The 23,154-nt window shown below is 35.3% G+C and overlaps 1 protein-coding gene across 2 annotated transcripts in view; it reads left to right on the forward strand.

The window, feature by feature from the left end:
• GPR149 (G protein-coupled receptor 149) overlaps positions 1-23,126 on the forward strand; it is a 60,263-nt gene extending 37,137 nt beyond the window's left edge. Inside the window, exons 4-5 of one of the 2 annotated variants that reach the window (XM_081072007.1) lie at positions 20,972-21,070; positions 21,348-23,126. In XM_081072007.1, the coding sequence (XP_080928133.1) occupies positions 20,972-21,070; positions 21,348-21,500 (252 nt within the window). In that variant the 3' untranslated portion in view covers positions 21,501-23,126. Of the gene's footprint in view, positions 1-20,971 lie in introns of both variants that reach the window. The other variant, XM_081072006.1, reaches the window with a different exon arrangement.
• Positions 23,127-23,154: the final 28 nt, after the last annotated feature.

Here is a 23,154-nt window from a genome sequence, read left to right on the forward strand (position 1 = left end):
CCCGTCACTTCAAACATATGTATCCCATCATTCTTGCCACTTTCTGAAGCAGCTCTGGAAGTCCTCTTTCATAAGTGTCTTTAGTTGCACTGTCATGGCTGCCTCAATGTCTTGAATCAATTCAAAACATTTATCTTTCATGGTCATTTTGACTTTGGGGAAGAGCCAGAAGTCGCCCGGTGCCAGATCCGGTGAATAAGGTGAACTGAGGACACACAATAATGGTTTTATTTGACAGAAATTGCTGTACCAGAAGCGATGTACAACACGGAGCCTCTCCGTTGTGATCACAAAATATGTTGAACGCTGCTGCTGAGTGTCATCCAATAAAAAGGCAGGATCTTCAACATTGGAAGCAGCATGTGGAACCTTAGTAACAGTGGGTGTCAAGTTTCAACTTGTTCGATACAGTTGGGTGTGAGCTATCATTGAGAGAAGGTGTGTTTTAAAGTGTGCCATAAATCATCCTCCATCATGACAACATTCCATGTCACACATTGTTTCTGGTATGGCAATTTCTGTCAATAAAAACATTATGGTGTGTCCTCATCCACTTTATTCACCAGATCTGACACTGTGTGACTTCTGGCTCTTCCCCAAAGTCAAAAGGATTCATGACATTGAGGCAGCGATGACAGCACAACTAAAGACTCATGAAAGAGGACTTCCAGAGCTGCTTCAGAAAGTGGCAAGAACGATGGGATGAGTGTGTTTGAAGCGGGGGAGAGTATTTTGAGGGGGGATTAATGGTTATGTGTCTTTTACTGAAACATTTTTTTTTAATTTAAACCTTCACCGTAGTTTTTGATCAATATAAGGAGGAGCGTCTTGAATAGAAAATTGATTTATGAAAACATATCGCTGCTATGGAAGTGTTTTTAGAAACTTTGATTGTAGTGGAGGAAATGAATCTCATTAAGAAAACTGAAGGCCTAACTATATGACTTCTTTAAAAACAATGAGATGGGTATTGTGAGAAATGCCTCTCCCATCAACTAAGATTGAATAACTGAGGAGCAAATTATAAAAACAGAATCATTTTATATTTCTCATAAACAGAGATGTGAATATACACCCAATTTCAGCATAACTCATCTTTTCCAGTTTTTGTTTAGACTGACTGCCAACTATCAATTATAAATTATGAGAAAATATAATTTGATTCATGATAAATTTCAGTATGAGCATTAATTCAGCATATTAAAAATTAATATTCTGTCATATCTAGTCCTCTGGTGAAAATAATGTCCTACATTCTAGGTGACAAAATAGCCTAAGAAGGGGCGTCAAAACTGCGGCCCTCGGGCCAACTGCGGTCCACAATCCATTATTAATTGGCCCGCAGCAAATTCCAAAAATATATTTAGTTTACTTAAATAAACCAGGTGAGGCAATATGTACTTCACCTCGAGTGAGTGGCCCGGCTGTTTGTGTATTTTACTGCATATGGCCCTTGGTAAAAAACGTTGAAAAAAGTTTGGACACACCTGGCCTAAAGGTATCTTGGATAGGAATTTATACTGATTTAATACTTACAAAGATGCCCTTTGTTGAGCTTTTATGATGGTACTAAAGAGTTCAATAAGGAGAAAAAAAATTCTTTTAAAATGAGTCATTTGCAAAAATATGATATTTACAAAATATAATATTTTGGCATGAAACTATTGAAGACAAACTGTTCTCAAATAATTTATTAATTTGAGGTAATGTTTCCTATGTAACACAAATAAAATTGCATATTAACATAGATTTTGTATCTCTACTAGGAAAAGAAAAGGAAGCAAGTGATATTAAAAAGTGACTCTTGGGTGAACACTTGGATTAAAATTTCATATTGAATATTTCCTAAGGAGCGTATGATATTAGAATTTCCAGAAATAAACCTCTGTCAAAAGCTGCTACTTTTAAATATTTCTTTTTGCTCAAACTGTACCACATAATGTAAGGCTTGGAAGACTAGCCAGAGAGAACAAGGCTATTAAGCGCCTCTGCGATGCCATTCCGTTAGAAAGGATGGGTGGTTTGTTGAAAATGCCAGGAAGTTTGTTCAGTTCAAGAGTTTCTCTGAGGAATGAAGCTGAATTTCCAATGATGGTATCACAAAAGCAAGAGATAGGCCAACAGTCAACTGCTTTTCAATCTTTCCTCACTTCCCAAGATTTGCCAAGAATTGTTTTTTCTCCTAAAACAGAATTAACTGTGTCTCTTTTTCTCATCATGTCTATTCCTAAAATATACAGTGACCATATTTCCTTAAACAACAAAAAATCTGATTACCAGTTCTCGTATATGACAAGAAAGGACTTTTAAAACTGAAGCTATCAGATAAAATCCAGGCTATATGATCAAAGTGTTTGGCAATCAAGGGTGAAGTCTCCTGAATTTCTTTTAAAATTTCCCAAGAGCTTCATCAGCCACTGTCCCTGTATTGGCCCCTAAGAGGAAAGACCATATAAGTGCATCTTTTCATTGACTCCGTTTGTGGTAGCCCGATTCCCCATCTCAGATTCCTTACCTCTGCGGGGATCAATGAACTTCTCAGTCCTTACTGTACCTGCAATCTCAGTAGCATGTGCCACTCTTGTGTCTTTTGTCTATTCTTTCCTTGGTTTCCATTACATTCTATAGTTACAATTATTCTCCTTCCTCTTTGGCTCACCCTTCTTGAGTTCCTTTATGATTTCCCCCATCTCTTCTCATTCCTTAAATGTTCTTGTTTCTCAGGATCCTCTTCTCATGTCACACATTGTCCCAAATCAATTTCATCCCAACTATAGGCCCAAATATGTATTATATTCCATGTCCAATCTCTCCTGAGCCCCAGGCTCCAATAGCCAACCCCCTGCTGAATTTCTCTCGTTGCAATTGCAGCTTTCCAACACTGAACCCTTCTTGATCTTCTCCTGACCCCATGACCCCACCCCCCCCCATCTTGTTTCTCCTCTGTGTTCCCTCTTTCTGGAAATAACACCATCACCTATCCAGTTGCTCAAGCCAGACACTTGGTCAACATTTTTGACTCCTCTTTTCTGTCACAACTCACATCAAATGAGTCACCAAATCCCGCATCCTATGTCTTGCTATTCCCATAGACATATGGTGTTTCACCATAGCCATAGTCTCTCCTCTAATTTAAATCTCCATTCTTTCATGGCCTCTTTACTGGTCCTCCTGCCTCCAGGTTTGAACTCTTCTAATCTGTGTACTGACCACAGCCCAGGATATATTTGCAAACATGTAATTTTTGTTATGTCAACCCCATTTTGAACATTTTGGTGGTTCTTTTCTCATTCAGAACAGGGCTGAAAATCCTTACTGTGGCTTAAGTGATTGGTTCCTGTGGCTTCATCTTTCCTCAACTGCCTCTTGAACTCTTTGCTCCAATCCTTCTATTAATAATTTTACTTCTTTGTATATGCCATGTTTTTTTCTTTCCACTAGACCTTTGCACCCTTTATTCAAGTCCCTCCTAGAGAATTCTTCAAAGATAATCTGGTACTGTGTATTATCAAGTGATCTCACATCCAATGTTTCTCCAATAGCACGTCTCTAAATAAGCCTGATATTCCTGCTGTGATTTCTTAATACTGACCCTTAAGACAGGTGTGCACACAGGTTATGTGGGACTTCAATATCATATCTGTTGGTGAGACAACTTTTTTAAAAGTATGCAAATCTTGAATACAAAATTAGGTATGAACATAAATATTTATTTAGAACAAGAAATCACAATAAATGTATTGGTGCCTTGAAGATTCAGGCATCTTTCTTCTAAGATCTCTTTCACCATGTCCCAGATACACTTACCTAAAAATGCTTTCTGACTGCAAGCTGGCTTCCCCTCCCCACTCAGGACATTACAACTTCCAACAGTAATCAGCATTCAGAGTTGCCCATGCTTGTGAGGGGCTCTGGAACTTTAGTTTCATGGTAAATTGTCTCCTCCCTGAGGTTTTGATATTTTAAAATAGTTTTTAAGTGTCCCAGCTAATGCAAATACCCATTTGCTTTGTTAGCTTGGGAAATCACTAAATCTTAAGAAATAATACAATATAGGCATATAGGATGATATTTTATAACATTCTTTTCTGAGATGTTCAGTAAATTAACCAGGAATTTATTTACTCTGTGTGACATCTCTATGTTTATTTTCTAGTATCGTCTAAGTCAGTGGTTCCCAAATCTGGCTACATGTAAGAATCATCTAGCGATCTCTTTATAAATCTAAGTTCTTGGTTCCAATTCTAAACCTACTGAGTTAGAATATCTCACAGTGAGGCCAAAAATCTGTATTTTTAGCAAGCTTTGCCAGTGATACTTACATGGGAAGCTCAGCACCAATCTAAGACTGTCATTTGGAAACAACTAGTCTACAGAACTGAAGAAGCTGATCTATAGGCCTGACTCACTAAAGAACAAATAGTCTCAACCAGTGGATTTAATTTTCTTCAAACACTTTTATATTACAGAGAATCATTGATTCTAAGAACCTAGATGCCCTATTGCAGACTCCTAAGGCTGCCACATTAGGATAGCCTATTTATTCTGAAATCTTAAAAATTATTGATAGGGAAGAGCATAAAACACACTGTGCACGGGCCCATATAAAAAAATAAAAGACTTTGGAACATCACAAATATTCCCCCTGTGAAGTTAAAACATGTATTTGTGCACATGGTTGTCCAATCCACTACACAAATAACTAATGTAAATTAACACCAAAATCCAGAAAAAATTTAAATGTCAATATCTTAGTAATTCCATCAATAAAAAAAATCCACCATCAGGCATGTTACAAACATGTAAGTTTAATCAGGAAAAGGACTTTTATCTATTCCTGATGTTTTTATATATGTGTATATTATTCTTTCCCTAGGAATAAGAAGATTAGTCAGCTACACCATTTCCACTTTCACAGGAAGGCAAGTGGTTAATTTCAGAGTGTTCATATGGATGATGTCCTATGTATAATGGCATCATTAGCATTCTACTCCTTTGAGATCCAATAATATCGTAAGATTTTTAGTTAATTCTTTTCTCAAGAACTTCTATAACAATGTTTTTTAAAAGAATTGCTTTAGTATTTGCTGTGTGGGATGGGAAGATTTTAGAGGACTTGCCTTCTAAATCAGTCTTAGAAAACAATGTCCACATGTCAAATTCTATTATTGCTTTGTAAGTAGTAAGAAGAAAGAAAATTTGTGAGCAGAAAGCACAAAGCAGTCTTTTCATACTCCTTTAAGCTCAAGATTTGAAATTTTACTTTGTGTTTTCTTCAAAAGCGACATGAGTTGTATTACGTTTTGTCTTAAGAATAATGACTTTATTGTTCATTATGCTTACTATTTTTAAAACTCAAGAATACAGAAAAGAATGAGGAAGAAAGTGACAACTAACCTAAAATCATACTACCCAGAAAGAACTATAGCTTTCTATGCACATACACAGAAAGAAGGATGGAAGGAAGGAAGGAAGAAAAGATGGAAGAAAGGAAGGAAGGAAGGGAGGAAGGGAGGAAGGGAGGAAGGGAGGAAGGGAGGAAGGGAGGAAGGGAGGAAGGGAGGAAGGGAGGAAGGGAGGAAGGGAGGAAGGAAGGAAGGGGAGACAGGAGTGAGGAAGGGAGGGAGGGAAGGGAAAGAAAATCATTTTATGACTCCAGGCCCTGGAATAGTGTCTGACTCATATTAGGTATGCAATAAAAATGTAGTGAATTAATGATTTGGACTGTATAATTTTTTTTTCAGGAGCCATACTGCCCAGATTAGAATCTCATTTCTACTACTTAGTATCTGCTTGACCTTGAAAAAGGTACTTAAGATCTCCGCATCTCAGTTAACTTATCTATGGGTATAATAATACTCACCTCATCAAGGACATTCTTAAGTGAAATTGGATTGTGTGTGTGTGTATGGGTTTGCATGCAGCAGTGAAATATAAAACACCTACTAACAGAATTTGATGCCACTGACTTGAATCATTAAAGTGCCAGCAGTTCTACACATCATTTCTTTTGTACCATCAGTGAACATGTCAACACAGTGAAAATGGCAAATAAAGCTTTAGTATTATTATGAAAATAGTTTGGACTATACAGACCCTTCATCTGAGAACAAATACTTCAAATCACCTCTTGCCAAAATGGAGTCTATATACCAGAATTTTCTGATATTTTCAAATCATCTTCTTTCCATACAACGATCTATGAAAGCAAGTGAATCATTTGTTCCTTTTAGTTAGTAGCCACAACTTTTAGGAGCTTATGCATGAGGTTGAGCCCCTTCTTTATTTGGTTGCTGCTTATCCACGGTTGTTTTTCTTTTTTTCTTCATTTTATTACTGAATGACAGAGATTCTGTGGAACTACATGGTACCACCTGCAGCCCTAAGTGTATTTGGGTTTTTGAATTAATTAAAAAAAAACATTGCTTTTTTAAAAACTATTAAAGTTGGGGTTTCTCTCCCATGAACTAGGATTTCGTATTTCCTCAGGGGAGCAGATGCACTATGACTATTATGGGATAAGACCTTCATTTAGAATTGTGGGAAAAGTTGGGGACGTGCAGGTTTGGATGAGCTCCTGGAAGGTCAGAGATGGAATTACCAAGCATAATCAGTCAATTTGGGAAGCCAAACATGTCTAGCCACCAAAGCAGGAATATGATGGGGGAATTTGCATAGACGTCTATGAAAAGCTGTTGCCTCTGAATAAACTACAACCTCTGTGGCTCCACTGCCAAACATCTGGATGTAGATCAAGGCCACTGTTTGTCAGGAAGCAAAGCTAGAGGTGCAGCAGGAAAGGGAGATGACAAGCTGGCACCTGCCAGGCAGCTCTTCTTCTGTCTCTGAATCTGCCTTTAAAATGAGCTTCTGATGGTTATGGCCACTGCATTGTTTCTGCCTTTCAAATACTGAGTAAGTCCCTGTCTCCATCAATTCTTACCTAGAAACATATGCAAGGAAGGGGATTCAGGAGAACATAATTCCCAGCTTAATTACACTGACAAACCACCCGTCTGATCGCATGTATTGCCTTTTTTTTAAGGTATAAATACTAGTTTTATTAGATAATTTTCTAGATAAGAAGTATAAAAGGAAGCTAGAGAATTTTGCCCCTATTTTGCAAAAAAAATACAATTTTGTAAAAAATGAAAATAAAACCCTACTCATTTCTATAACTCATGATATCCATATAAGTTATATAGCTATGTAGAGTTGAATAATTATTTTTTCAAAAGGATTACAATTATATTCACATGGACATCACCCTTAATTTGCTATAACCTAAGGATTGCTTGACATATTCTTCAGATGGCATTTTAATTGCAAATATTAAGCAGTAATGTGTTATTTTATTATCAGGAAAAAATTAACTACAAATTATTATACATATTATACATATATAAAACACACACAAACCCATTATACTCATATATGCAGGATTCTGGTCTCTTATATCTAGTGTTCAATAAATGTTTCTTATGATTGATGATTTAAACTACATAAGCATCATTAAAATTTCCTTGTAGGTTACTTTCTAAACATTGGTTTATAATCTGTTTCACTTTTTTTCTTATTTTATCTTCCTACCACAGACATTTTCTTTGTACAGAGTGCATGGTGGCTTAGGTTTCATATATTTTGAAATCATAAAAAAAAAATTCCATCAGCAGTAATGCTTTATTGATTAAAAAGGGAGGGGGTCTTTGAAGGAGGTTGAATCCATAATTTCTTTGGCAAGTTTTTAAAGGAAATTTTGTGTTGTTAATTTCTTTCAGAAGAGCATCTTACTTAGATATTTTTTAAGGAACATTAGTGCTAACTTTGCCAACATAGAGAAATAGAATATTAAAATGGGGAGACACAAGAGATACCATGGAGTTCATCTGCCTCACCTCCTTTTTATATAGACAATGAAGAAAGAAAGATCTACAGTGAGGTCACTACTTGACTAGGGTCACACAGCTATTTATTCAGTGGCAGAACAATTACAGTATTTCAGGGTCTCCCGAATGTCAGTCAAATGCTCTTTAAGACATGGAAACAACCAAAGTGTCCTTCAATGAATGGATAAAGAAGTTGTGGGACATATACACAATGGAATACTATTCGGCGGTAAGAAAAGATGAAATCGGACCATTTGCGACAACATGAATGGATCTTGAGATTATAATGCTAAGTGAAATAAGTCAGACAGAAAAAGTAGAGAACTATATGATTTCACTAATATGTGGTATATAAAACTGAAAACAACAAAAGAACAAGACAAACAAATGAAGAAACAAAAACTCCTGGACATAGACAATAGTTTAGTGGATACCAGAGAGTAACCGGGGAGAGGGGTTATAGAAGAGGGTAAAGGGGGTCAAATATATGGTGATGGAAGGAGAACTGACTCTGGGTGGTGAACAGACAATATGAGATATAGATGATGTAATACAGAATCGTACACCTGAAATCTACGTAATTTACTAACAGTTTTCACCCCAATAAACTTTAATTAAAAAAAAAAAACTTTACTGAGGAATATTTTACACATATATAATTCTCCAATTTCAAGTATATGCTTCAATGATTTCTAGTAAATTTACCAAGTTGTACAATCATCACCATAAACCCATTTTAGAAAAATTTTTATCACACCAATTAGATCACATGTATCCATTTACTCTTAATCTATCACCAGCCCCTGTCCCAGGATACCCCCCACCTGCCCCCATCAACTATCTGTCTCCATAGGTTTCTTTTTTTCTTTTCCTTTTTTTTTGTTTTGGTTTGACATTTTGTTATACTATACTGTCTAATAAAAACATTTTTGTTTTCTATACTTTTACAAATACCATCAACATGAATTTTAACACCTTTTCTAGATTAATAGTAATCTTACCAAAACCACTGTATTTATCTTTTGCAACTGTCTTACAAATGAAAATAAACCTTCATTCCTGACCTAATTCTGGTCAATGAGATATGAGAAAATTTTTTCATGAAACCACTTTTAGTAAGATATTCCTAACTGATACAATACCCAATTGAATGAATGTTTATTATTAAGATAAGAAAAAAACTATTTCATTTCTTAGGATTCATTTATTCCTGATAATATCTTATTTCTCTTTTAAATAAAATCAATGTATACTCCCTTTCAAATGACAGTTTATTCTCTATTTTGTTGGGAAAACCAGAAAGAATCGGTAACACATGGAAATAAATTTGGATATACATCATATCTGAGTTGAAATGTCATTATTAGAGATAAGACAAGAGATTTAGCTTTATTAGACCAGAGAATGGAAAACACTTGTCCAATAATTACAAGAGCAACAACACACTTAAATTCAAAATTTCTTGTAGCTTTGATGGTTGTGCTCATGGGCTTAGGTAAAGTCAAAAAAGTATGAATTAAAAATATGAGAATACCAATTTTTGTAAATAATAAATAATTTAAATGTAATGCTTCTGAAATAGAAGCTTATAATTTGGCCATAAGATCAAGGTAGAATAAAGATTCACGCTGGAACTTGACCATTTTTCATCAATTGAATGAGTGTTTATTATTAAGATAAGAAAAAAACTATGTGTTTAATAGAAGTTTTACAGTTTTACATTTAAGTTTATGATCCATTTTGAGTTAATTTTTGAATAAAGTATAAAACTAGTTCCAGGTTATTATCATTATTATTATTATTATTATTATTATTATTATTTGCCTATGGATGTCCAATTACTCCCGCACCATTTGTTAAAAAGGCTATCTTATCTCTATTTAATTGTTTTGCACCTGTCAAAAAGCAGTTGTGCATATTTGAGTGGGCCTACCACTCCTGGGTTCTCTATTCAATTCCATTGATCTGTGTGTCTGTTCCTCCACCAATAATACAGACTCAGTTATTGTAGCTATACTGAAGTTAGGTAGACTGGTTACTGCCACTATATTGGGTTTTTCATAATAAGTTAATTATTCTAGTTTATTTGCCTTTCCATAGAAATTTTTAAATAATCATTTCTATATCTGCAAAAAAAAAACTTGATGGGATTGTAATAGGAATTTCATTAAACCCATATATCAATTTGGGGAGAACTTACATCTTTACTATGTCAAGTCTTCCAGTCCATATACATGATACATCTCTCCATTTACTTAGGTTTTGATGTCTTTCATAAATCATGTAGTTTCCAGCATATTAAGTCCTATACAGGTTTTGTTAGACTAATACCTAAGTGTTTTACTTTTTGAGCAATTGTAAATGATACTGTATTTGCAATTTTTATGTCCATATGTCCATTGCTTGTATATAGAAATACAAATGATTTTGTATATTTAACTTACAGCCAACTTTGACTAGTTCATTTATTACTTCCAGATATTTGTGTAGATTCCTTGGAATTTTCTACCAAGACCAACCATGTAATCTACAAGTATCATCAGCTTTAGTGCTTCTTTTCTGATCTGTGTACCTTTAATTTCATTTTTTTTTACTTATTCCACAGGCTAGAATTTCCAGCTCTATGTTAAATGGGAATGGTAAGAATTGACATGCTTGCCTTGTTCTTGATATTAAAGGAAAGGTGTTTCTCACATTATGTTAGCTGTAGGTTCCTTATAGATGAGGAATTTATTCTATTCCTAGTTTTATCATGAATGGATGTTGAATTTTGTCAAATAGTTGTTTCTGCATCAATTCAAATAATCTTGTGATTTTTCTTGTTTAGCATATTAATACAGTGAATCACATCAACTTACCTCTGAATATTGAAACTAGCTTTGGATTTCTGGAATAAACCCCACCTAGTCACAGAGTACAATTCTTTTTATTGACTGCTGAATTCCATTTGCTAATATTTATTAAGGATGTTTGCATCTACATTGAGTGATATCCACCTGTAATTTTCTTTCTATTAATAGTTTTAGTATCAGGGCAAAACTAGCTTCATAAAATGAATTAAAATGTTCCCTCTTCCATTTTCAGGAAGTGATTGTGTAGAATTTATATTATCCTTTAAAGGTTTGGTAGATTCCTCCAGTGAAACCATCTGTGTCTGGAGATTTCCTTTTGGGAGTTTTAAAAATTATGAGTCCAATTATCTATTTCATAGTAGGTGCATTGTTATAGTTTGTGTTTTTCAAGAATATAGTCCATTTCATCCTAGTTGTCAAATTTAAATGTGTGAAGTTGTTCGTTGTATTCCTTTATTATTCTTTTGATGTCTGCACAGTCTGTGCCTTCATTTTTACTTAGTGTTGCTAGAGGTTTGTCAATTTTATCAATTGGTTAAAAAAACAGCTTTTTGTTTCATTGATTTTTTCTCTAGTGTTTTGTTTTCAATTTCATTGATTTTTGCTCTCAACTTTAATATTTCCTCCTGTATACATGCCTGGAATTAATTTTGCTCCTTTTTTCTAGATTATCAAGGCGGGAGCTTACATTGCTGACTTAAAACTATTCCTCTTTTCTATTATACGCATTTAACGCCTTAGATTCCCCTCTCAGCACTGCTTTCGATGGGTCCCACAAATTTTGATAGGTTGTATTTTCATTTTCATTCAGGTCAATGTACTTTATTTCCCTTGAGACTTTCTCTTTGACTCATGGATTATTTAGAAGTGCTTCGTTTAGTTTCTAAGAGTTTGGAGATTTTCCTGTTGTCTTTTTCGTTATTTATTTCTACCTTGAATCCATTTGTGGCTGTAGCACACACTCTGTATAGTTTTAATTCTTTTAAATTTATTAAGATTTATTTTATGGCCCAGATATGACCTATCTTGCTATATGTTCCATGGAACTCAAAAAACATGTATTCTGCTCTTATCAGATGGAGTTTTCTATAAATGGAAGTTTTTCTTTCTATAAATGTTGATTAGATCATGTTGGTTTATGGTATTCTTCTGTAACATTGCTAATTTTCTGTGTAGTTATCCTATCAATTACGGAGAGAAGGGTGGTAAAGTCTACAGCAGTAACTGTGAATTTAACTATTTCTCCTTTCAGTTCTATCAGTTTGCTTTACATGTTTGCAGCTCTTTTGTTTGGTAGGTACACAGTTAGAATTGCTATGTCTTCTTGGTAGATCCTTTTATCATTGTTTAATAATCTTCCCTGTCTCTAGTAATTTTCTTTGCTCTGAAATCTATTTTATCTGATATTAGTATAGCCATTTTGCTTTCCTTCCATCGATGTTTGCATGCTACATCCTTTTCCATCCTTTTACTTTCAGTCTGTCTACATTATTAAATTTGAAGTCAGTTCTGTGTACAGTATACATTGAGTCATATTTTTCATCCACTCCCATAATGAGTGGCTTTTATTCAGTATATTTAGACCATTAGAATAAAATGGGGTAGAGAAATATGCTGCCTAAATAGGAGACGCAGATTATAAAAGTAGGATTACATGTCTACATCCCCCTAAGCTCCTTATCTCAACTACTGGTACTAGACACAAGCACCAGCAATCTTAAAAACATCATGGATTCCCCTTACGCACATCCCAATAATAGCTAATACTTTTGGAGCACTCTGTGTGAGGCACTCGGCTAATCATTTTACATGCGTTAATTCATTCATTCTTCCTATTTTGCAAATGAGATAATTAAGGCTTAGAGAGGTAAAGGTTACGGAGAAAGTGACTCCTAAATTCAGAGGTAGGTCGATGTATGTAATCCCACAGGAGTACTTCACCATGATCCTGCACAGTCTCAAGTTTTCTCTCTGCAATTCCCCTGTAGTCTGAAATTTCTCTCTGCAAATGCTCATCCTGGAATGCATTTGTCCATTCCACATTTGTCATTTCTATTACCGCGACTGGAGTTCAAATCCCCTTTTCTTTTGCAAACAGTGATTTTAAACACCTTCTAATTGGTCTCCCTGCCACCACATTCTCCTTCCTCCAATCTTTCACAGGGTCCCCAATTATCTTCTTAGACCATACATGGCATGGTGGAAAGAAGCTGAAATCTGACCTGAGTTTAGATCACATTTCAAAACTTAACTTTCTATGTAACCTAAGCAAGTTACTTAACCTCTTCACACTTCAATTTACTTCTCTGTAAAATAGAAATAGCTTTACTTCCCTTATGGATCATTATATTAAATGAGATTTCACATGTAAAGTGCCAAGTGCAGTGGCACATAGGAGATGGTCTATAAATCTTAATTTCCTTCCATTCTACAAATGTGAAAACAAAAATCTCCCTTGTTGCCTGTATGATACAATCAAAACTCATTGTCCCGCTGTGCAGGGCTCTCAGCCCTGGGCCCAGCCTCTGTACCCAGGCTCATTTCCCTCTACTATGTCATTCCCCCCAAATTCCATTTGCCATTGCTCTTACTGTTGGCTCATCCTGGAATGCATTTGTCCTATTTTTCTGACTACTGAAATGATCTTTTAGTGCCCTATTTAGAAACCATTTTCCTAAGTATCTTCTCTGAATATTCCCTTCACTTCCTAATGTGAATAAATCCCTCCTCTCCCTAGTTCCCACAGGACACTGAGGGTTCCAACTGGATTAGGAGAGGGAGGTGTTATTCATATTTTAACTGCTAACACCATGCCCTGAAGTAGCAGAATGGCTAAGAACAGAGGGTGTGAGACAGATTGCTTTGGATTTGGATTTGACTAAGACATTTTTTAACTCGAATTATCTCCCCGTGAGTCAATTATGTCATCTATAAAATGAGGTTGATCAGTGTCTAAATTTCACAAGGTTGATGAGAAAATTAATAAGAAACTGTACATAAAGTGCTTAGTAAGAAGTCTGGTATATGGTTTATGTTCAGCAGGATCAGTAAATATTTCTCATGATGAATAGCAATCCTAAATCTGTTACAGGTGTGAGACTTACCACTAAAAAGGAAAAGCATAATTTACAGCTCAAAGGTCTGTGAGGATTAAATGGGAAATATATTAAAATACCTAGCATTTTCCATGCCATATTGTAGGTCAGTATTTTCTTGCCTTTTCTCTCTTTTCCTTGAGCAGGTCATGTATATTCTTCTTTATTGTGGTTTATTAAACATTTAAATGAAGGCAACAGGATGACACAAGGAATATTTTGGGGTTGAATATATGAAAATATAGTAATCACAGTTTTAAATAAAATTCCACAAATAAATTATTAAAAATCTACTTTATTGTTTTTCTTAAAAGTTCTTTCTCTCCCTGCTATTTTTTTAAGTGCTTCTATCTCTTCTCTCCAAAACCTAGATGGTCTGCTCGACTTAATTCCTCAATGTCTATACTTTTAGATGCCTAAAAGCCACGCAAATCATCTAAAGATAATCTATATGATTTTAATTTAGATTAAAATTCTTAGTCACTTGGATTATTCATGAATTAATGACAGAATTCTAGCTGCCAGGGCAGAAAACCCATGATCCACTCCTGCTAAAGCAGATTTCTCGTAAAGTGACAACATGGTGAAAGAGCACTTAACTGGGAGTGGAGGAACCTGAATCCTGGTGTCACTGCTACTGCTATTACCTACGGGACCCTGGGCAAGTCATGTCACCTCGCTGGCTGTCAGGTCTCCCATTGTAAAATGAGAAATTAGAACTCCAGTCCAGTGAGTGCTATGATTTCATGTGCCTAAATATGTCTTTCTTAAGTGATTCAGATAATCAACAGAATACTTCATCCTGTTAGGAGCAACTCTTTTTATATTGTAATTTCACCCTGAATTCACCTAGAGGCTTATAGTGAAGAAATAAAAAAATTCAATATGCCCGAGGTCAGTAAGTCTGAATCAATTATCAGAGCAGATTATTTGTGCTAATGTGTTTACATGTCATACCCTCTCCTCCTGAAGCATTTCTGAGGTTTAGAGACTGCTTTTCATTTCCAAACAAAAAAGCTCCCAGCCACCTACACTTAGGAATACAGCAATAATGGATTATCATTCTTCCTGACAGCATATGCTAATTCACTGACTTTTAAATGGAAATAAAGCAGCAACTACTAAATGAGTAGTTTTATGTTCTCTGAATCTATCGTCATTTATCATGCATTAAACTTTCATACACAATTCAGTCCCTTAATACACTATTTTATTTTTATAAAAAGAATTTGTTCTAATATGTTCTTCTGATGTACTTCTATCATCATTCATTATATAGGGCTGTTAAGATACAAAAAAAATTAAACAGCAACGTTTTTAAAAGGTAATCTTATTTTTTATGCTTTAGAAAGATAAATTGTGGAATCTTGTAGGTTTTACAGCCCACAAAGTCAATGTTTCATATTTATTTATCCAACAAATATTTTTGAGGAGCTGTCACGTGCTAGTCACTGTTATAAATGGCAGAGAAAATAAAGATCAACAAGGAAATATTCCCTTCTCTTGAGGAGGTTACATTCTATGTGGATTTGACAGAAACACCTCGTAAATCTAGTCTCCTTAGAAGAAAACAGGCAGTTGTCAAATTCTACAAAGTGTTTATTTACACATGTGTTTTTTTATCTGTTTGCATAAAACATACCAGCTTCCTAGGGCAGCAGTAACAAACTACCACAAACTTGTACAGCTTAAAACACCAGAAATCTATTGACTCAGATTTCTGGGGCCCAGAAGTCCAAAATCAAGGTGTACGCAGAGCCATAGTCCCCTGAGGCTCCAGGAGCGATCCTTCCTTCTTGGCTTATGAAGATGGACATGGGAATAAGGGGACTGCAGTTGCTGTCCCCTTCTTCCCATGTCCATCTTCCCTATGCGAGTCTATGTCCAACTTTCCCTTGTCTGAAAAGGACACCAGTCATTGGAATCAGGGCTCACCCTGATCCAGTATGACTTTATCTTGATTTGATTATATCTGCAAAGACCTTATTTCCAAATAAGGTGATATTCACAGGTAACCAGTGGATAAGAATTTTGAAGGGGACACTATTGAAGTTAGTACAAAGATCAAGATAAATTAAACCAATATTAAGTCTTTTATATGATCTCCTTTCTGTAATTAATGTTAAGTTTCTTTTCAGGTTTTAGTGTTTTTTGCTTTTTTACTTTTAGTATTGTTTTGAAATTGTTCATGAACTTTTTCAATGGTTTGCAAATATGTGGGCTACACTGTAGTTTGTGACTCAAGTCCTGCAGTATTTCTTTTTTTCCCCCTGAAGTTCAAGTCTTTATTTGAACTTAATGTTTACTTTGATTGCTTGTGGGACTCAAATGTTAATAATACTTTTTTTCCAATATAATTAGTGAGGAGAATCTGACTCATTATAGACCTTCGCCACTTTGAGAGCACAATAAATTTTTGCCTGCCTAGGACCAGTGGATCCTTTTCCTTTTTGATATTTTTTAATTTTAATTTTGCTTGTCATAAGTGTCATTATCTATGCTTTCGAAATGTGAATGGAAAATAAGCTACACCCTAGTTGAAATCCTCATGCTAATCAACCAAACCATTAGGGCAATATTTTGAGACAACATTCTCTACCCAGCTTGTCTCCTCTCTCCTAACCTAAAAATACCATGTTTCCCTGAAAACAGACCTAACTGGAAAATAAATCCTAGCATGATTTTTCAGGATGACATCCCTTGAACAATTAATATAAGACCCGGTCTTATTTTCGGGGAAACATGCCAGCTAGCACAAACCCCAAAGGCAAAAAAAACAAAAACAAAAACCCAAATGCCACACAAACACCAAATTATCACACTGAACTCTAAGGATGACCCCATCACAGACAACCCACATTCATTCCCCTGCCCGTATTATGTTGTTGATGACCTTTTAGTAATAGTATTTTACTCTCTGCCTACTCTATTACCTAATCAACTTCCATGAGCAACATCATCACCATCAAATCATTTAGAAATATTGAAATCCTTCCCCCATCCATTTCCCAAGAAACAATTGTTTGGCGTATAGACTTTCAAACCTTTTGTTATACCTATAACATATATGTGTGTGCCGGTGTGTCTGTATATCTATTTTTATTCCTATAAACATATAATTTGGTTGATTTCTGGTGGGTGTTTTTCTACGTGAAAACTGGATCATATTATACATACCATTTTGTAATTTGCTTTTATAACTTAAAATGTATTGAAATTATTTTACACAGGCAGAACTTATAGCTTAAACTCATTTTTTCAAGATAGTTTTCCAGTACATAACTGTACCATAATTTATTCAAGTATTTTCTGAGTGATGTACATTTAAGTTATTTCTAATTTGGGGGCTTACAACAGTGCTGAAATAAACATTATTATGTGTTGAGATGTGGGGTTGGAATTGCCTCAGACATAAGATTGCTGGTAGGTAGATATATGCAGCTTTTATTTTATCATCAAACACAATCAAAATGCCTTCTAAAGATGTCATCTATCTTTTCATTTCTTGTTCTTTTGTGTGGAGCAATCTGAGATGCTAAAAAATGATCCATGGTTTAGATCCAATGGGTGAAAAATTCTGTTGATTTAAATTCTGTCAGCTCTCTCTCTGAATCTCTACCCCATTACAGCTCCCTCAGTTCAAATTCATATTTTCCCTCACCTAAACCAATGTTTCTCTAACTTAAGTAATAGACAAGTCCCTTTAAAAGGAAAAAAAATTCTATGAACTTCAATGTGAAATCAAATTTTTACGATTTTGCTTAAAGACATACAAACAAAATTTGGTACAAATGCCTTACATTTATAGTTCTTATACAAATCTAAAACCAAAACGACTTATACATTAAATACTTTCCTAACCAGTAAAATTAAAACTATTGAATTAGTCTAAAGTGAAAGTAGTTTTGCTGAAACTAACTTGCCAATTTTGGGTTACTTTGTTTCTGGATAAACTGTGTTTTTACTTCTGTGAGTCTCAAAAGGAGACCATCCTTTTGAATAAGAATGTTTCAATACTTTCAAAGAAATTTATATGTGTGTGTGTGTGTGTGTGTGTGTGTGTGTGTATACATATATAACCTTTCAGCACATATATCCTGCTACTATAAACATGCATGAAAAGAAAAAAAAATATGTCACAAAATAATTTTGATAACTCAAGATTTTGTGTGCTATCTCAGATTAATCCGACTTCATACTTAGCTACTCTCTGGCACTATGCAATTCTATAATGTCAGTTTTAATGAGAGGGATTTGATAACTCAATAAAGCTTGTTGGTTCATTTAAAGATAAGGCTAGCATAGGGTAGTTATTGAAATATGTACTACATGGATGTATAAAACAGATGCAAAGATATTCTTCATTCCATTTGCTTTTATATTAACTGCTCACCACTGATGCAGGTTGGTACACATAAAGGCATGTTATGCTGGTGATACTCCAGTAAAGGTTATTTTTAAATAGACATGCCAGTACTGCTTGGCACTGGTAACTCAGTTTTCTCACTACATTTTTCTTTTTTTTTTTATTAGTTTCAGGTGCACAAAATAATGTAATAGTTAAACATTTATCATTTATATCCCTCACACTGTGTCAACCCATCCCCCCATCCACTACCCCTCTGACATCGCACACAGCCATTACATTTCCACTGTCTCTATTCCTAATGCTGTACTCTGCTTCTTGTAACCATATATATATAAACTTGTAGTTGACATTAATTATTGTTCAGCTTCAGCTTCAGGAGTACAATGCAGTGATCAGGCATCTACATCTTCCCTGAGGTGGTCTCCCTAAAGAGACAAGTGTCCATCGGATACCCTACAAAATCTTTACAACATTATTGATTACATTCCCCAAATTAACTTTTGTATCCCTGTGGCCATCTTGTGGTTACTGACTGTGCTTTCTAATCCCCCCACCATTCCCCTTATTCCCACCCCACCTCCCATTTAGCAAACATTTTTTTTTCTTTTTTAAACTGGTATACTCCATAGGACTTTGTTTATATAGTGTACCATATAAAAGAGAAAACTTATGAACAATTTTTTAAGTAGTGATATAGTTTGTTTGTTTGTTTTCTTTTCTTGCAGTACAGTATAATGTAAGGAAGTTAGCTTTCAGGTTAACTAGTTCCAGAATAAAGAAGCCTGTATTTATAATTCACATTATTAAGTGACAGTCAAATTTTCTGTCTCAGTCAATTTTGATTTAAGAAAGAAACAGAAGTTTCTGACTTTGATAACAAGAAATATTTTCTCAGGGTTGAAAGGTTTTAGGTTGGCCCTTTAACTCATGACTCATTACTCAGGAAGCAAGGCTTTTAAAACTGTAAATTTAAAATTGTAAATCTTTTCTTGATTCTTGATTAAGATCTTGATTCTTAGGATCAATGTCAAATACCACCCCCACATGAAATCTTTCTATCAGAGATGGTCATTCCTTGAACCCAACAGAGCCTGGTTCTTATCGCTATTATGACAGTTACAGAAGAAATTTATATTTTGTTTCCTCACATGTCTTTCTCACCCAATTATCTGTGAAGTCTTTGAATCAAGCATAGTATATCTTGTACATATTACGTATTTTTATATATGTTCGTGTATAGCATATCTATACATCTGGGCCAAGCTCAGACTCTTGAATAGCCACCCAGAAAATGTTTAATAAATGGGTTAATAATAAGTAAATGAAAGTCACTTCTTTGCCAAAAAGTTGCCACCATTCCAACAATGCTCTTGTACAGTAACGAACCTAAGTATCGTCCCTCTGCCTTTCCTCCTACAGTCGACATCACACATGTGAAGTTCATGAAGTTCTGGGCCTCAGCAGAAGGGTACTGAAGTTCATAGTATGAATTTTCAAAGTTTATGGCCCTTTAGGGTACAAGGCCATAAAGTTAGGTTTCCAGGTCCCCTTATGGATAGAGTTCAAGACTTCTCCGTAGGCAAAAATGGGGAAAGCCTGGCGACACGTCTCACATGCCCAGCGAGGCATGACAGCACCACAAATGGAATTCATGAGGCATGCTCCCCTAAATATTTCTCCGAGTAGACGAGAATCCTAGCTTTTTCCAATATGGGATGCTGGTCCTGGGCTTCCTCTAGCCACTCTTAGGTCCATATACAAAATGCCCATGGCTAATAGGTTGAACAACCATCCTGGTTTCCCTAGGACAGAGAGGTTTCCTGGGATGCAGGAATTTCAGTGCTATAATTAGGATAGCTACTGGCAATCTGGAAAGGTTGATCATCCTAAGATGTGAAAACACCATGAGCCCTCAAGCTGCTTCATAAGACTAACATGTAATCAAAAAATGAGTCAACTGAAAGTATGAGAGCATAAATCAACAATAAAAGGTACAGACTTTTATACAAATTGGTCTTATTTTCTTCATTTCTGAAGTATTTTTTAGCAGTGAACACAATTTTTAAAAAGTTAATATACAAAGTTTTAAATCTAATGTAAAAGGTTTAAATTTTTAGGCAATTTTTTGCAAAGATATGGGGGAGTTCTCTATTATTGGTTTTACTTTGATGACTGTGATTTCTCTGCTGAAAAGTAAGCACACTGTAGCACAGTTGTAGTGACATTTGGTTCCTCTTCTGCATGTGCAAACCTAACAGTTGAAATACTTCTTGTACTTAACCTGAATCATACTTTCACAATTTTCATTCTCTCTGCCATACCAAGCAAGGGGGGAAAAGTGCATTTTGATAACAAACTATGCATTTCTTTCAACTTAGGCAAACTTCTTAATGTAACTGAGTATGTAACAAAAACATAAAAGAAATTCCAGATTGTAAATACACATTCAATTCTATGCTCATATTCTGCTCTTGGAAACACCTACTGCTGCCCATCAATACCCAACTTTTGCCTTCAATGTTGGAAATATGTCCCATATCTTCAAACAAAGGTTCCTGACTGCCCTCATTTAGATGTTTTATTTCTAGGAGAAAGTGAACAGGGATGGCACTTCGATGGTAAAATTTAAATCCCTTACCTGTAAAAGGTTTCTAGGGAGATGAGTCTTAAATAGAAAAACATTATTCTGTTGATGAATAAAATGACTTTCTAAATGGCCTAATGTCAGTAACGAGTTTTCAATAATAATCATTTTGTTTTTGTCCCCAGCGTTCCGGTGGTGCCCTTGCTATTCCCTTGTGTGCATTTCAGGGGATGGTGTCTCTCCAAGCCCCGACAGGGAAAACCCTATCTCTTTCCACCTATGAGGTAAGCGCAGAAGGACAAAAAATAACCCCAGCCTCTAAGAAAATCGAAGTCTATCGATCCAAAAGTGTTGGCCATGAACCAAATTCAGAAGATTCTCCTTCCACATTTGCGGACACCAGTGTGAAAATACACTTGGAGGTTCTTGAAATCTGTGACAATGAAGAGGCCTTGGACACAGTGTCAATCATTAGCAACATCAGCCAGTCCTCCCCACAGGTCAGATCTCCATCCTTACGCTACTCACGCAAAGAAAATCGTTTTGTTTCATGTGATTTAGGGGAAACAGCCTCCTACTCGCTCTTTTTACCCACGAGTAATCCTGATGGTGATATCAACATCTCCATTCCAGACACCGTTGAAGCACACAGGCAGAACAGTAAAAGGCAACATCAAGAGAGGGATGGCTACCAGGAGGAAATCCAGTTATTAAATAAAGCTTACAGGAAAAGAGAGGAAGAAAGCAAGGATGGCTTGTGATCACTTGGCCGAATGAAGGCAAGAATGACTCTGCACCTTCAGACTGCTAAACTGACAGCTTTGTTCTGAGGCTATTTGATTTCCTTTTTTTATTTGTTGATTTACATAAGCTTTACAGATTTACTAGTGATTTTTAGTGCCAACAGCTGGAACTAGTGCAAACACGTAAGTGCTTTTGATGTGTTACCTATATAGATCACACACCGTGGTAATTAAAAGATGTTTCTTACCCGATTTATAAAAATCTTTTCTAAATCAAATCTTGGCCTAGTTTACTAATGTTTTTGCTTATGTTTGTCAACCTCAGAGTAAACAAAAAATTGTATAAACTCAATGAATATACTGTTCCCATGCACGTGTTTCTATACATAATGTTGGCCTTTAAACTGAAAGGAGAAAAAAAGACACTTGGAGAATGGAAGAAATGCAGCAAAACTCTTGAGTGGTATTCGAAGAGGCTTGCCGAAATGTGGCTAGCAACACAATCTTAGTACAGTTACAGTTTTAGCATTACAGTGATGTCTAGGAAGTACATTCTTGTGTAAAATGGCAAACTAGCTTTCAACTTCAAATCATGCATGTCCCTAGTCTGTAAATAGTTGTTTGTTTCCTTCATTTCTATAAAATGCAAATTGTTTGTTGAACATTTTCTTTCTTTCTTAAATATAACTGTTTTCCTTTCATCTTTTCAGTATGTCAAGATTGCCCTTAAAAAAATATGCTGTGTGTTACAAGTGGAATTAGAAATAGTCCACCATTTCTAGAATTGTTTTGTTTATTTGAATGGAAATTGGGGTAAGCACTGCCAGGTTAAGTTCTGTGACATGTGCCCAAATACAAGAAAAACTTCTGGGTAAAGCAGAGGAAAATCCTGTAAGCCCAAAACAGAAGTATCTGTTTCTAAAGCTGCAGAGTTGGCAAGCTTTCTTAGCCATTCTTTAAACACAGAAAATTTTATTTCAAATATTATTCCAAGTTAGGTGCTTTTTAGTTTCTTTCCCAAAGATATGTGTATCTCAAGCAAAGAAACAATCCAATACATTTTATTAAATGATCGTGAGGTACATATTTCAAGATTAATGGAAATCAATATTTGAAGGACACAAGAATTGGACCGGAAGACAGTAATACCCCTTTTTCCTCCTGGGTTCCAGTCTCCCCTCCCCCACCCACACTGGACCTCGGCCTATACTGCCACAACTGTAAAAAACTAGGATGTTCCCAGTTAGTTGCCCTTGTTTGTTGAACTAACTATACAATGGATACACTTAAAAGGTCTGCTGTATTGACACAGTACCAGGATAATTTAAACCCAAAGCCATAGTTTGAAAGGCTAATCAGCATCACATACTAACCTGTAACACTTCAAACTCCAAAGCAAGAGTAGTGGAATCTACAAGAAACCTCTACAGGGGCTGTACCTAAGCATGAATTGTTCCTCCTCCCTAGCCTTGTTCAGAGAGACGGGTAGACTACACTAGTATAAAGTTTACTTACTCATTAATGTGATAGTGATTGTAAATTGTGTTTCTGGTATAATATCCTTATAAATATCTTTTGCTATATTTAAATATCTTATCCTTGCATTGTTATTTTGTTCTTATTAT

The sequence above is a fragment of the Rhinolophus hipposideros genome, assembly GCF_964194185.1.
Source record: "Rhinolophus hipposideros genome assembly, chromosome: 2".
NCBI lineage: Eukaryota > Metazoa > Chordata > Mammalia > Chiroptera > Rhinolophidae > Rhinolophus > Rhinolophus hipposideros.